Raw genomic sequence first — 15,815 nt, forward strand, 5'->3', positions numbered from 1 at the left:
TGTTGGTGCTTACTGTTTGCATAGGCTTCCTTCTTCTTTGCGTAATCCTGCCATCACCAGAACTGCTGTTGTCTTTCAGGAAGTCCCTCCCGCCAATCTCTACTGAGCACATTCATGTGTGATATATATATATAACCAAACAGCCCAACTCTCTCAGATGTTGGACTGCTTTTCCTTTTCCTCCACGACTCATCAGGAATCTGGTTCTTTGGCTCAGAGGGCTTCTTGGCTTCAGACCATGGAGGATGTCGCATTGAGATGGAGAGCTGCAACAGTTGTGCTGCAAGGACTGCTGGCGATGACCTTTCTCATTTCAGGTACCAGTTATTGCTATTGGAATGTCCTCAAGTTGCAGACCTGGGTGGTTGGGTGGGAGCCAACTAGATTTACACAGAGAAACAAGAAGGAATTTCAAGGTAAATGGACACATTTCAGAAAGGGGCAACGAAAACTGTGCAAGTGGATGGAGCGACTGTCCTGTGAGGAAAGTTTGCATTATTTGGGATGTTTTAGTTTAGAGAAAATATGAGAGAGTTCACATGATAGATACTCCAGAATTATGTGTCTCTCTCCCTCTCAAAGCACGAGAAATAGTGGACACCCATTGAGACTGAAAGTTGGCAGATTCAGGAAAGATAAAAGAAAGACCTTCTTCACACTGGGCAAAGTTAAACTATGGAACTCCCTCCCCCAGGAGACAAGGAATGGGCCCACCTGGATGGCTTTAAAAGAGGAATAGGTTGCCTCTCGGGTTGATTTCTCTGGCTCTTCTCAAGAGCTGGGCTAGCTCAGCTGGTAGAACATGAGAGGCTTAATCACAGTATCATGGCTTTGAGCCCCATGTTGGGTGAAAGATTCCTGCATTTAACATGTACATAAGGACTCTTATTAAGGACAGGGGGATATGAACTCTTTCCCTCCCAGACCCCTTCCAGATCTTGTAGCTGAGCCAGCATCCTTTTAGATCAGCAACAAGAGAAAGGATTGATAGAGTACTGTATTTGGCTAGTTTAAGCCACTGCTCTGATGCGATTCTCTGCTGCAGACTAGCTTAGCCGGGTGCCTTAGATCTGAGTCTAATGCGCTAGGATTTTTTTCTTAGATTTTTGTAAACAAGCAAGCAAACAAACAAAAACCAGGACATTTAGTCAAATTTTAAAAAGCCTCCCAGGCAGAAATTTCAGTCCTGAAAGTGAGGATGTGCCCAGGAAAAAAAGAGAACATGTCCTGGAAAAAGAGGACATATTGCAATCCTTCACAGGAGGTTTCCCGGAAAGTGAATGTGCTATGACTTGCTTAAGTCACCTTTTGGGTACTGCTGGTGGAAAGGAGTGTGTCTTTGAGGTGAGTTTAGCCCTGTCTGCAAGAAGGAGAAGGTTTGGGCTGTGTCAGGGAAAGAGAAGGTGGAGTCATGTCACCCAAAAGCTTTCCCAGAAAGTGAATGTGGTTTGACTTGCAATATGCTGGAACTCAGTAGAGAGGCAATGGCTAAGCAGCCTAATGTCATGTTTTCAAAATTGTGGGAAAACTTACCCAGGGAGAAATAATTGGGACGAGGAACTGTGAAGTACTCTCCCATGGAGCTGCCTGCCTCCACCTGTTTTTCTTTCTTTCTTTTTTAGGTTCATACTTTGCTTTCAAATCTGAATTGTGCTGTTGGTTTTTAAAAAATTCTTCATTTTTAAAAATACCATATTAGGATAAGTTCAGGTTAACTACAATGCCTTTTGGGGTGTGTGTAATGCCTATAATTTGGTTGTCATTGTTCTGTTTTGAAAGTTAAATCTGACTGGTGTTGGTGTGAGTTGAAATCCAATAACTGCCATTGGATTAGATGCCCTTACTGGTCTCATTCAACCCTGTGATTTAATAAATCTTTAGGACTGGCCATTCTGACATTTTTGAATCCTTCTGTGGTATCCACCCATCAAAGCACTCACTCAGGCCCCTCCTTTGGGCCTGCGGTTCAGAACAGGCACTTGGTGCAAATTTCTGCCTCCAAACAACTTCTGCTTTCATGTTAAAAGGGGGGGGGGTAATTTCTAGTCCCAAATGATTTCAAGGCAGAAAGACATTGCCCTTTCTTCCCACACTTCCTTTCAGGAATTTCTGCCTTGAAGTGTCATAGTTCCAACACCGTCAATCTTACCACTCCTCACAAGGGCAACTCCTCATCTCATAGCTCCCCAGAAAGCGGTATTACCAACTGCTCCAGTGCTGAGAACGTTTGCACAGATGCACAACTTACATTAACTATAGGTAAGTGCTGGTCTGTCAGATGGATCCTGTGTGGCTGCTAGATTTTTGAGAGAGGAAAAGCATGAAATTACTTACAACCCCTAAATTTCCTAGTGGGATTACCTGAGGCCTGAAATGATACATTGCATGCATTCAGAATTGAAGTATTTAAAATATGTTTTGATTCATTTTATTTTATATTTGCAAATCTTTGTACAAGCCCCTGGCCTCCATTTCTTTCTTTCTTTTTTAATAAAAAGCATCCCTAGCTGTTTCTGAGAGTTGACACAGACCCAGTTCAGATGTAAGACTAAGCCATAGGTTAGTGCAGAGACAGGGGATCTCTCACCCCTCCAAATTCTGTTGGATCTCAACTCCTACCACCCCTAACCATTGGCCATGCTGGCTGGGGCTGATGTGAGTGGAATCCAACATCTGGCATTGGACTAGATGACACATGTGGTCCCATCCATATTTACAATTCTATGAAATCTGGAGGGGCATAGATTCCTGCCACCAATGTAGTGTTACAAGAGCAATCTTACACAGGTTTATAAATCTTGGTTTGTCATTTCTTTTTTATATCTTAGTTCAAAGGTTTCAACTAATGAACTTATTTGCATGCCAGAACTTTTCAGATATTCTGGACTGCATGCTTGAAATATGATCTGCATCTTACTTGCCTCAGTGGAGGATTTGGAGATGTGAGGGTGTGGAAAAGCTCTGGATTTTGCATGGCTAGAATGCAGGCTGTGTCCTAGCGCAAGAGCCACACCCACTGCTCCAGCCAGGATTCCTTCTGCCTCTTCTGTCACAGGCAGGTGGCCCACAGATGCTTGGCCACAGACTTGGGCTGGTTTCCAACCTAGCTTTTGAAGTAAAACAGCTGCCAGGAATTGTGTCACAAGGAAACAGGAAGAAGTGGGAAGTGGGAAGAACTCTCAGTACTTTCTGGGGCCACTCACATGAACAAAAACCCACCCACCCATGGCACCAAGTTAGACATGAACCAGAGGGGGGGAAACCAGAGGGGGGGAAAGGCCAGGGGGCTTTGGCAGCCACCCCACGCTGTATAGAGTTGCCCATACATCCAAAATTTTCCAGACATTCCTGGAATTCAGCCATTGGAAACAGAAATCACTGAAATGTCTGGGCATCAACAACTTTGGGTAAAACTTTGGCAAAAACAAACAAAGAAACAAACAAAAATCTTTTGTGTCTGGACTTTCAGATTTTGAAATACATGACTAAACAACTAAACAATGACAATAACCCCGCCAAAGCATGTATAAGTCACCCCCAGAGCAATAATTGCCAAGATAAGGTCTTTGGAACACCCTGCCACAGCATCAATCTATTGTTTGTATTTATACATCTCTCCCCCCCCCCCCATTTTAGATAAAGACGTTTTGATAATGAGCTACAAAGGCTGTGCCAGCAAGGACCTTGTGGATGGAACAAAATCAGTCACCTCTGGTGACCGTCACTTTGCCATCCAATTTGACCAAAGCTACTGTTTTGGTGACCTTTGCAATGCGAAAACGAGAGACGTTCCCAAGACTCCTATCAAGGACATAGGTATTTTTTGTTTATTTTTAAGGATCCCCTGAGAGGAAAGTGAGAACTCACAGTTTCACTTGTTGGGCAGGTGGTTGTCAATAGGAAGGCTTGAAGAATTCAATTTGGGAGATTTCTAAGGCAAGCGGCCCTGTTCCCCAACTCTTGGGCTCATTTGCCAAAGAAAAGGTAACCCCGCTTCTCAAGAAATGTACAAGATGGTGTGCTTTAGGGTGTAATTTATGGTGTAATTTAGCAGCGAGAGCACGGAGAAAAGTTTGGAGGGAGCTGTGGGGGGAGTGGAAACATGAGGGGCACTGTAGGGGAGGGGTGAGCTGGGGGGGTGAGTGAGGGGTAAAGGGAAGGGACGTGCTCAGGTGTAGAGTTTGGCAAAGAGTCTGGCAGGTTTGGCAAGTGGAGAAAGCAAGGGCAACAACCCCCAATATGTGCAAAGATTTGTACCCATTTTTAAGTTAGAAAATTGCCTTGAAAAATTCAGGAAAATTCAGGAAAGGGGGAGACTCCTACAAATGGGAGTGACCCTTTTCAATCCAGCCCCCCCCCCCCAACCCCATGCTCTTCATTTTGATTTCTTACTCCAGTAACTGGGTCCAACCAGTGTTACACAGGCTTTGGGTGGAGCTCCACTAGATTCATGCAGGAGACTACGAAATGTGACAAAGACTACGACCGGTGTTACGAAGGCAGCATGAACATTACTATTGCACTAGATGGAGGAGGTGAGTTTGCCTTGGAAATTTCTTCCACAGCTCCTGCCCTCCAAAACATCCCCCTCCCCTCAAGATGAGCTCACTTCCAGTATCAGAACCTGGCACCTGGCTAATTTCAAATACTGCTGCCTATGTCTTACTTGAATACCCCTTTCTTTGCCAGCCCTGGTGCCCTCTAGAAGATGGCAGTCACTGATGGGAATTTGAGTCCATGAAGTTGGTGAAGCTGATTTAGCAATTCTCTGCAGATTTATTCCCTCTTTAGGGTGATCTGTTGATTTGCAGCGGGCCTTTTGGTGATGTGGCATCTTAATAATCTTTTTATTATAATAATGATCATAAATCAGCAGCAAGCAGCTCTGAGAATTTGGGAACACTGAAAAATAGGATGTGACAAGCTGTTTCTAAGTGAAATAAATGCATCTTACTAGGTTCAGATGTGACTGGGGCCCCTTGATGGAGACTTGTACCAATATGAATATTATTCATTTGTATGGCCAAAGCCATTACAAAAGATAAACGACATAGCAGAATAGAAACAGAATAAAATATCTTACCAAGTTGAAATAAATAATTAAAATACTTCTTAAAGCCAAACATTATAGAATCATAGAACATAGAATTGTTGAGTTGGAAGGGAATCCAAGGGTCATCTAGCCCAACCACCAGCGATGTCAGAATTTGTCCCCCTTTAAGTTACAGATAGGTAGCCGTGTTGGTCTGCCATAGTCAAAACAAAACAAATTCCTTCCAGTAGCACCTTAAAGACCAACTAAGTCAGTTCTTGGTATGAGCTTTCGTGTGCATGCACACTTCTTCAGATACACTGAAACAGAAGTTTCCAGACCCTTCTATATAGTGAGAAGGTGGGGAGGGGTATTACTCAGAAGGGTGGTGGGAATGGGTGATTGGCAGATAGCTGTGATGAGCCTGTCGTTAAGAGTCGTCAACAGGCTCATCACAGCTATCTGCCAATCACCCATTCCCATCACCCTTCTGAGTAATACCCCTCCCCACCTTCTCACTATATAGAAGGGTCTGGAAACTTCTGTTTCAGTGTATCTGAAGAAGTGTGCATGCACACGAAAGCTCATACCAAGAACTGACTTAGTTGGTCTTTAAGGTGCTACTGGAAGGAATTTGTTTTGTTTTGTCCCCCTTTAACTTACACCCACAAACTTTTCACCTCAAAATTGCGCTCTCAGGCAAAACGGGCTGCTTTTTCAGAGGTGTAGGGGGCCCTGCCCCCTAAAGAACTCATGGGTGTGGGTTACCCCTCAGGCTCCATGTTCTTCACGATTCCCTGTGGCATCTCAATGCATGCTGGGAGAAGGGGGTCAATGCCCCTCATACCTAACATGTTGTGTCTTTCTTGTCCTCACTTCTCTTCCCACAACAGGATCCAGCTCTGTTCCCATGACCATCAGGACCTGCCAGCGCTCAGCCTGCGATGTTATAAAGAGCCAATCCTTCGGCCCTATAAATATCACCAGCGAGTCGGGGCCTTGCTGCTCCGGCAGCAATTGCAATTGGAAGAAGAGTGACTTTGCATTCAAGATAGTCAATCATGGTGTGAGGAGCACCACCAACTCATACCTGTCTTATGATCATTATGGGTCAGGTTTTCAGGGGCTCAGTCTTCAACTTTGCCCTTTCCTGGCAGTCCTAGGAACCACCATCCTCGGGATATGGGGGTGAGGAAGGGGGTTTGGGAGCACCTGAACTGCTGGAACCTGCATTTGGGTTTGGAAGGGCTGTGTTGTGAAGAAGGGAGGGAGGGAGGGAGGGAGGGAGTAAGGAAGAAAGGGAGGAAGGAAGGGTGGAAGGGTGGAAGGGAGTTAGGGTTCCAAGGCAGTGACCTGTCCCAATTGGATGTATGGCTCTCATCTATAAAATAAAATTTTATTTTGGATAACCACCACCTTAGGGTCTGATTCTCTCTTGCAAAATCAAGCAATTTGTTTGCTTCCCAGGCCCCTACAGATTTCGGATGTGATGGCAAAATACTAATGGCTATAGCTAGGGTTGTCATATTTCAAACAGTGAAAATCCAGAGAGAAAAGTTGTTGTGCTTTGATTTTGGCCAAAGTTGTTAAACTTGTTGAGATATTCTTATGGATGATTGGCAAAAACAGCACTGCCATATATCTGGATTTTCCCAAACTTGTTTCCGACTTGTGCCAGGACATGGCTGCCAACTGCTGACGGACGTATGGCAACCCTAGCTATACTCAGCTAAGGGCTACTCAGAACAGACCCACTGAAATCAATGCACCCAAGTTAGCCCTGCCCATTAACTTCAATGGGACTACTCTCCATAGGACTGGCATTGGAGTAAAGGTAAAGGTAAAGGTACCCCTGCCCATACGGGCCAGTCGTGTCCGACTCTAGGGTTGTGCACCCATCTCACTTAAGAGGCCGGGGGCCAGCGCTGTCCGGAGACACTTCCGGGTCACGTGGCCAGCGTGACGAAGCTGCTCTGGCGAGCTGGCACCAGAGCAGCACACAGAACGCCATTTACCTTCCCGCTATAAAGCGGTACCTATTTATCTACTTGCACTTAGGGGTGCTTTCGAACTGCTAGGTTGGCAGGCGCTGGGACCGAGCAATGGGAGCGCACCCCGCTGCGGGGATTCGAACCGCCGACCATGCGATCGGCAAGTCCTAGGCGCTGAGGTTTTACCCACAGTGCCACCTGTGTCCCCATAACATTGGAGACAAACCCAGAAATTACATATTCAATATAATAATATTGTTATAGATTTTGGTGGACCCCTAAACCCTAGAAATTAATAAATGTTTGGATGTTGATTATTTGGGATATGAAGAGAGGAATTCCTGGACTAGCCTATGCAAAATGACCTGGCCAAGCTAGGGCCATTAAGGAACAATAGGGGGCTCTAAAGGGTCAGTGGCAATGCAAGGGAACCCCCCTCCCCCCCTGCCCTGAGGTGTGAACAAAGACTGGGGGTTTGGAAGGTTGCCAGGGGAACCGGGTGTGAGGTGACAGGAAAAGACAGTTTTGAGCAAATGCTGCTGGAATAAGAAGAAGGAAGAAGGACTGGGATCCATCTTTGGCAGGTTGGCTAAAGGCTGGGGAAGAGAGATGCCTTGGACTTCCTCTTGAAAGGACTCTTATGTAAGATCTGGACTGCCTCCATGCAGATTTAAGGTGTAAAAAAGTGAATTAAGCATATTTCTTAAAGCTATGACAGTCTCCGTCATATCTCAATTCTCCAAAGGAACACAGACTCTGAGTCAGTGCCTCTAACCCAGATAGAGGGGTAGGCATCCAACTTTGGGGACCATATCAAGAATGGAAATCCATTCCAAGAATTGCAATCTATTCTACAATTCTGTGATTCTATGTTCCTACCCCTCCCTCCCTCCCTCCCTTGAAAAATCCACTCTTCATTCAACACAATGCAATAAAAACTACATCATATTCTTCAAACAGGCGTAAGACTGCGAGACAAGAATAATACAGCGTTGTTAAGCAGAACAGATGTGATGAAACAATTGCAAATGCCTGGCAAATAAAACCCCACAAGAGGGACAAAACATTTGGCTGACCAACTGGGGTTTACAATGATAGAAGCAGCCTTTAAAGACTCTGTTCAGCTGTGATTTTAGGCAAGACAAGTATTGCCCTACTACAGACATGAGGCACCTCAGGCCCGGTGGCTGAATGCGGTCCTCCAAATGTCTCTGTGTGGCCCCCAGGACTTTCCAAAGGCTGTACTCCTTATCCTCAGGTTGCAGCCCTCACTGACCTTGACTTGTGCCCTTCACAAGTGATTTTGCAAGAGCCACATGTACACTTGAACTATGAAAGGCCTCTTGTTGGTCTGGAGGAAGGGTGGAGATGTGTGAATACAGAGATGGGGAGGTACAGTGACTTTTGCACATCTGGAATGTAGTTCTCATTCCTTGCTCCACCCACTTGTTTGTCTCTGGCTCCACCCACCAGTGGTATCAATCCCTCCCCAGGTTGTCTTCTACGGAATACAGTTCTGGGGCAGCAGGAGGTGTCCCCCAACTTTCTTCCGTTCAACTAGGTCACGGTGCAAGATCAGTCTTCCTTCACCAGCCATGTCTGAAGAATTTTTATCTGCAAACCAGAAGCCAATCAGAAGCCATAATTTGATTAAGACAGGGCCACCTGGCTAAGGTGTTAGGTTGCACAAGTTACACAATGGTCTTTTTGTAAGAGACAGTTTATTTCTCAAGTTTGGTGTGAATGCTGGAAATTTAACAGGTTAGCTTATGTCCCAGCTGTTCCTACATACCCAACACAGTCCAGGGGCACATTCCAGCCAGGCAAAAACACACAAGGGGCTCAGCTATACAGCTGAAAATAAAATGTGTGTTGTAAAGTGCAGTAAAACAATGTGACAGTAGATGGCGATGGTGAGCTATGGAAAGTTCAGTGTATTCAATGTATGTTTCAAAACTTTTTAAAAAATGTGTGTAGATTCCACCAAGGAGAATTTGAAGCAGGGCTGGTGAGGAGTGTAGTATGGGGAGAGTGGTAAGGAACATATAGAGAGGTCTCTGGCCTAGGATCGCTCGTCCCTGAAACAAAAGGCTGGCTGTAAAGTGGAGAACTGAATTTAATCATAGATAAATGTGGAAACTGAGAAAACTGGAAGTGAACATCCCTATTTGCAGCTTGATTAAATAGGGATAGCTGTGCACCACAATGCCCTGTGTTTATCACCCAGTAGCGTAGTGGCAGATTTTGAAGCACATTGTCCCTTCCTAATAGTCACACAGCTATGGACCCCCCATAGCCACCACCCCCCATCTAATTTCCCAGACATAGCCGGTATTTGGCCCTCATAAACAGTGTCTGGGCAGAAATCTTTGGAATGTCTGGGAAAATCCGGATGTCTGGCATTAGATTTTGGCGAATTTCCTTTAAAATAGCTGAAAAACTAATCTATTTTTATATATTTTGAAGGGGTGGGGTGAAGCTTTTGCACCTGAAATTTCAGTTTTTGAAATATGGCAACCCTCAACTAGAGCTACTATTTTCTGTGCATCTGGGCTCATTGCTGCTTTTGGGAGCTCATGACCAAGAGCTTGATCGTCAACCAACACAAAGTTATTTCTAAACACCAGCTTTGTGCACACACATTTTCTTGACTTCTCTGAACATAAATGTTTTGCCTCTAAGAACTCTTGTTTTCATAGTCTGTTGGCTGAAGTCCGTTGTCCAAGCTGGACTATGGATGGTTTCCCAGCACAGGCTTGCGAGCGAAGGAGAGAAAAGGGAAGTATTGAGCAGCAAGCTGTTTTTGACAGTTCTCCCCATCCTCCACCTTACAGTTCACAGCGAGATTTGTCTGAAAACGGACAAAACGGGCAGAAGGAGTTGGAAATCCAAAATCTCCTCCAGGCAAGTTTGGAGACTGGAAGCTGAAGGAGATTGCTTTGCATTAGGATTGTGTTAAGTTGTGAATGAACATATCAGACGAGACAGCGATTCTTCAAACAGCTCTTGTTTATTCAGAGGCCAGAACAGAACTAAACTGAAGGGTTCAGTCAGCCTGCTTATATAGAGCTCCAGTACAACATAATTGTAACAACTTTCTAAAACTATCCAATCACTGAACGTCACTTTCGATCCCTTATTTGCATAACTATCTATAGTATCCCTCTGCTGGCCCAGGGTGAGAACTTCAGTACATAACAGATTAATGCTGGGTTAATGCCATCCGGAGTTATCTATGTACTTGGGCAATAAATCATTCTGTCTGATGAACTATGCTACCTGTGTTGTCCAGCCGGAGGCTGGGTTCCTGACAATTGCATAGGACCCCCCCCCCCCCCCGCAAGTCCACTGCTTTTCTTCAGTTTGGGGGAAAGAGAGAGAGAGGAAAGAGAGGAGAGGATTTCTGAACCTTTGAATTTGTCTTTCTGCCTGAGAAAAATAGGTAGAAAGAGGAAAGGAGGGAGGGAAAGGGAGGTGGGAATCCCTAGATATCTACCCAAACGTCCTCAGCTGTTCCTGGAGGAAGAACTGTGAGGTGAGGGGAGAGACTTCATCAAGCAAGGCTTTATCGTAACTGTCAAGGGTGAATTTCTGTTTAACTTTTATATGCTAATATTGTAATTTTATACTGTTCTAATGATTGTTGAATACTACCTTTTTGATGTAGGTTGCTTATTTTAAAGTTATGTTTTATTATCACATTTTTGTACTGCATTATATTGTTATAAGATGTACATTTTTTGTTTCTTCAGCTTGTAAACCGCCTTCAGTATTGTAAGACAGTATACAAATTAAAAATGATGATGAAAAAATTGTAGCTCTGTGAAGGGTCCCCTAACAATTCTCAGGAACCTTAACAAAATTAAGTTCTCAGGATGTTTATTTTTTTTAAAAAAATAAACAAAACCTGGACAGTGAAGTCTGTTAAGAGTGCTGAGAGTTGTTAGCAGACCACTATTCCCCTCAGAGAGCTACAGTTCCCAGGGAAGAGGAACTGATTGTTAAACCACTCAGAGACACCGTAGCCCTGTAGCCCAGCTGGATCAAAAGGCATTACCTATGCACACTCACAGGTCCGATCTGCACTAGGGGAGCGGGTGGAGCTGTGGTCTAAACCACTGAGCCTCTTGGGCTTTCCGATCAGAAGGTCAATCCCCGTGATGGGATGAGCTCCTGTTGCTCTGTCCCAGCTCCTGCCAACCTAGCAGTTCAAAAACACACTAGTAAATAAATAGGTACAGCTGTGGTGGGAAGGAAAATGGCATTTCCGTGAACTCTGGTTTCCGACACGGTGTCCCATTGCACCAGAAGTGGCTTAGTCATGCTGGCCACATGACACAGAAAGCTGTCTGTGGAAAAACACCAGCTCCCTTGGCTTGAAAGCACCACAACCCCATAGTCACCTTTGACTGGACTTAATTGACCAGACATCCTTTCCTTTGCCTATCTGCACTGTATATTTAAAGCAGTGTTCATAGCACTTTTGGGATGCGGGTGTCACTGTGGGTTAAACCCCAGAGCCTAAGGCTTGCCGATCAGAAGGTCAGCGGTTTGAATCCCCGCGACGGGGTGAGCTCCCGTTGCTCAGTCCCAGCTCCTGCCAACCTAGCAGTTCGAAAGCATGCCAAAGTGCAAGTAGATAAATAGGTACCGCTCCGGCAGGAAGGTAACAGTGTTTCCGTGCACTGCTCTGGTTCATCAGAAGCGGCTTAGTCATGCTGGCCACATGACCCGGAAGCTGTATGCCGGCTCCCTTGGCCAATAAAGTGAGATGAGCGCTGCAACCCCAGAGTCGGCCACGACTGGACCTAATGGTTAGGAGTCCCTTTACCCTTTACCTTTACCTCATAGCTCTGGCTTTTAAACAGCCCTGGCTTCTCCTCCAAATAATCCTGGTTGCTATAGTTTCTTAAGGGAGCTGAGAGTTGTTAGGTGACACCTCTTTCCCTCACAGGGTTGCTGTTCAAACCAACATATATACAGGCGGCAAGGCACTTATGGTCTTTATACTCCTTATGGCTGCATTTCTGTTTTAAGAACATGGGGTGCCCCTGGGAAAATTGCTTTTCCTACTCCTCCCTCTGTACTACAGTCACTAAAGGATAACGCTTTATATTCTATTTAGAGGTAACTATTATTTTATTACATTCACTGCACAGAAATTTGACACCATGTAAGGTAGGAAGGGGGTGTTGAAATATGCCTTGGGGGCTGCAGTCTTGCTTTTGAAACATCAAGCTGTTGGGCAAGTTCCTGGGTTGATTGTTTTGAAGAAATAAAGTGAAGCAAGCTGGGTTCGGATGCCCAATGGAACTTTGCTCACATCTGAGAGCTGTATGAATGGTGCCGTGCCTTAAGGGAACACCAGAGAAACAGGAAACTTTTAAAGATTTCTTGGAAATTTTCCATTTGCCTTTGGTTCCAGGAACATTGCCAGACTGCACACCTGTTTCATCATGGGGAGGGCAACCTTCTCCAGAGCAGGCTCCTATGTTCTCAAATTTGAGAACCACCTACCCATAGTGCCTCTGCCTTGCCAGTCTCAATTTATTGGCACTCATCCAGACCACCACTGTATCTGCCAGTCTACAGCCTGTGCAGCCTTTTCTCACAGGGCTGTTGGGTGGATTAAATGGAGGAGGGGGAACTCTGTATGCCAGCTTCTGCTCCTTGGAGAAAAAATGCAGTAAATAAATGCAACAAATAAATAATGGCTCCTCTCAAAATATATTAAAAAATAATAATAAATTGTCCAGTAGCACCTTAGAGACCAACTAAGTTTGTTCTTGGTATAAGCTTTCATGTGCATGCCAAGAACAAAGAACAAACTTAGTTGGTCTCTAAGGTGCTACTGGACAATTTGTTTATTTTATATATATATATATTGAGAGGAGCCATCTTCAAATATCTTAAGGGCTATAACTTTCTTGGTGATTTTTAATTTATTTTTGCCAGGGAGGGAACATCAGGCTGGGAAAGAGGAGAGGAAGATAGGATGGGAAAAGAGGGTGGGGAGAGCAAGAAAGGGCCTGTCTCGCTTTGTACCAGCACAGCTGGTTTGCCATTGCTAGAAGGTGCCAAATTTTGTACTAGCTTGGGGCTCCATATTGCCAGAATCTGCAATATTGAACCTAGGAGTTCGAAAGCACGTCAGTGTAAGTAGATAAATAGGCACTGCTGGGGTGGGGAGGTAAATGCCGTCTGCATGCGCTCAGGCTTCCATAACGGTGTCCTGTTGCACCCGAAGTGGTTTAGTCATCTTGGCCACATGACCCGGAAAGCTGTCTGTGGAACAAACTCCCTCAGCCTGAATGCGAGATGAGCGCCTCACCCCATAGTCACCTTTGACTGGACTTAACCATCCAGGGGTCGTTTACCTTTTATTTTTAATTTTAATTTTTATTGAATCTTACAAGAAAAGAAAAGGAAAAAGAAAGAGAAACAAAGAACAATGCATAACACTGTAAACACATTTATATACATGTTTTCCAAAATGCAAACTAAAAAAAAAGACAAAAGAAAAGGAAAAAAATACTTTTCATAACCAATAATATTACCAAATTCATGCTTCAAATATGACAATATATAAATCCTAGTTAAAATATTATAAAAAGATTTCCACCGCATTCACCTCACGTCTCTTAGTTATCTAGCTCACCTTTACATCTGTTCTTCAATCATTTCCCTTCCTTAGGTTCTTTCATAATCAGTCAAATCTTTATGTTTTCTACATTCTTCACAAGGTTAGTCTAAGCACAACCAAACTTTCGTATTTGAGCCCTGCTTGTATAAATATTCATTTAAGTATTCCCATTGTTTCTGAATTATAGCTTTGGATTTATGCCTTATTAAATCCATCAATTTTGCTAACTCCAGGTACTCACATAGTTTACTTAACCATTCCCCTTTCGTTGGGATATAATTTCCTTTCCAATGGCTGGCTACCAACGTTTTCGCTGCTATTGTTGCACACAGAAATATGTTAATTTTGTCCTTGGGGATATCCTTACTCAAGATCCCTAGTAAATATGCTTCTGCCCTTTTGATATATGATACTTTTATCATTTTTTTTATCTCTTCATGGATCATCTCCCAAAAATTTTTGATCTCTGGACATGTCCACCACATATGATATCAAATGCCTTTCATTCTATTACATCTCCAGCATTTATTACTATTCGATCTATTCATTTTTGCCAGTCTGTCTGGTGCCATATACCATCTGTGGTGCATCTTCATATGTTGTTGTTTAGGCGTTTAGTCGTGTCCGACTCTTCATGACCCCCTGGACCAGAGCACGCCAGGCACTCCTGTCTTCCACTGCCTCCCGCAGTTTGGTCAGACTCATGTTTGTAGCTTCAAGAACACCGTCCACCCATCTCGTCCTCTGCCGTCCTCTTCTCCTTGTGCCCTCTATCTTTCCCAACATCAGGGAAAGCATCTTCATATAATTCTCTCTTAATGAATAGCAAGCCATAAAATTTATATTTTCCCCCCAAAAAACTTTTTCCAATCTTCAGAATCAATTGTATATCCTAAATCCCATTCCCACTTTAGCATATTCTCTCCTTTGACTTCTTGATCTGGGAAGACTTTATCTAATAATCTATACATTTTAGAGAATGTTTTTTGATTATTTTATTAAACTTCTCTTCTACTGTTGATATTTTATTCCCAAATCCCCTAGTTTTTATATCTTTTTCATATGTAGCCTTAAATTGCAAATATTCTAACCAATTTATTCCCAATATTTTGAGTTCTTCATATTCTTTTAATTTGATATTTTTATTCATTCCTTGTACTAAATCTCTATAAGTTGGCCAGGCAATTTTTATATATAATATTTTATATATAATATTTTATATATAATATATATTTTATATATAATATTTTTTTAATGTCGAGGTTGCCTCTATTGGAGAGGTCCACCATGGTGTTCTTTCTATAATTCTCTCTTTCATTCTCTCCCATACCTCAAATAGCACTGCACCCCATAGTCACCTTTGACTGGACTTAACTGTTTACCTTTACCTTATTGCCAGATTCCACATCTGTTGCTGTTTACTGTTTGCATAGGCTTCTTTCTTCTTTGCGTAATCCTGCCATCACCAGAACTGCTCTTGTCTTTCAGGAAGTCCCTCCAGCCAATCTCTACTGAGCACATTTGTGCTTGATACATATATATATATATACAACCAAACAGCCCAACTCTTTCAGATCATAGGCTGCTTTTCCTCCACGACTCATCAGGAAATTGGTTCTTTGGCTCAGAGGGCCTCTCGGCTTCAGACCATGGAGGGTGTCGCGTTGAGATGGAGAGCTGCAACAGTTGTGCTGCAAGGACTGCTGGCGATGACCTGTCTTATTTCAGGTACCAGTTATTGCTATTGGAATGTCCTCGAGTTGCAGACCTGGGTGGCTGGGTGGGCGCCAACTAGATTTGCACAGAGAAACAAGAAAGTAGGGGAAAGAGTTCACATGATAGATGCTCAAGAATTATGTGTGGCCTGAAGAAAGTGGTTAGAGAAACATTTCTCTCTCTCCCTCTCAAAACACTAGATATTGTGGACTGAAAGTTGGCAGATTCAGGGCAGCTAAAAGAAAGATCTTCTTCACACAGTGCGAAGTTAAACTATGGAACTCCCTCCCACAGGAGACAGGGATGGCCACCCAGCTGGATGGCTTTAAAAGAAGAATAGGCTGCCGGGGGGGGGGTAATGACTATGATTTGGTAGTCATTGTTCTGTTTTGTAAGTTTACATCTGACTGGTGTTGGTGTGAGTTGGAATCCA

General features: G+C 43.8%; 3 protein-coding genes and 1 long non-coding RNA gene across 4 annotated transcripts in view; 3 read left to right on the forward strand and 1 right to left on the reverse strand.

Annotated features, from left to right (window-relative positions):
• LOC309345946 (uncharacterized protein) overlaps positions 1 to 15,815 on the forward strand; it is a 21,653-nt gene continuing 5,838 nt past the window's right edge. The window contains exons 1-5 of the mRNA XM_081869462.1: positions 1 to 317; positions 2,104 to 2,259; positions 3,637 to 3,816; positions 4,398 to 4,539; positions 5,933 to 6,319. Coding sequence (XP_081725588.1) covers positions 158 to 317; positions 2,104 to 2,259; positions 3,637 to 3,816; positions 4,398 to 4,539; positions 5,933 to 6,224 — 930 coding nt within the window. The 5' untranslated portion in view covers positions 1 to 157 and the 3' untranslated portion in view covers positions 6,225 to 6,319. The remainder of the gene's footprint in view (positions 318 to 2,103; positions 2,260 to 3,636; positions 3,817 to 4,397; positions 4,540 to 5,932; positions 6,320 to 15,815) is intronic.
• Positions 9,762 to 15,815, reverse strand: part of LOC309346193 — a 24,619-nt gene continuing 18,565 nt past the window's right edge. Inside the window, exons 3-4 of the long non-coding RNA XR_014158443.1 lie at positions 15,264 to 15,457; positions 9,762 to 9,921 (exon numbers count right to left, since the gene is read on the reverse strand). This is a non-coding gene — a long non-coding RNA (uncharacterized lncRNA). The remainder of the gene's footprint in view (positions 9,922 to 15,263; positions 15,458 to 15,815) is intronic.
• The window catches only part of LOC309345992 (ly6/PLAUR domain-containing protein 5-like), a 66,221-nt gene continuing 65,352 nt past the window's right edge, over positions 14,947 to 15,815 (forward strand). The window contains exon 1 of the mRNA XM_081869552.1: positions 14,947 to 15,189. The gene's annotated coding sequence lies outside the window, so the exon portion shown is untranslated. The remainder of the gene's footprint in view (positions 15,190 to 15,815) is intronic.
• The window catches only part of LOC309346012 (uncharacterized protein), a 6,395-nt gene continuing 5,838 nt past the window's right edge, over positions 15,259 to 15,815 (forward strand). The window contains exon 1 of the mRNA XM_081869636.1: positions 15,259 to 15,394. Within this exon, the coding sequence (XP_081725762.1) occupies positions 15,316 to 15,394 (79 nt within the window). The 5' untranslated portion in view covers positions 15,259 to 15,315. The remainder of the gene's footprint in view (positions 15,395 to 15,815) is intronic.

The sequence above is a fragment of the Podarcis erhardii genome, assembly GCF_964252035.2.
Source record: "Podarcis erhardii genome assembly, chromosome: 7".
NCBI classification, from domain to species: domain Eukaryota; kingdom Metazoa; phylum Chordata; class Lepidosauria; order Squamata; family Lacertidae; genus Podarcis; species Podarcis erhardii.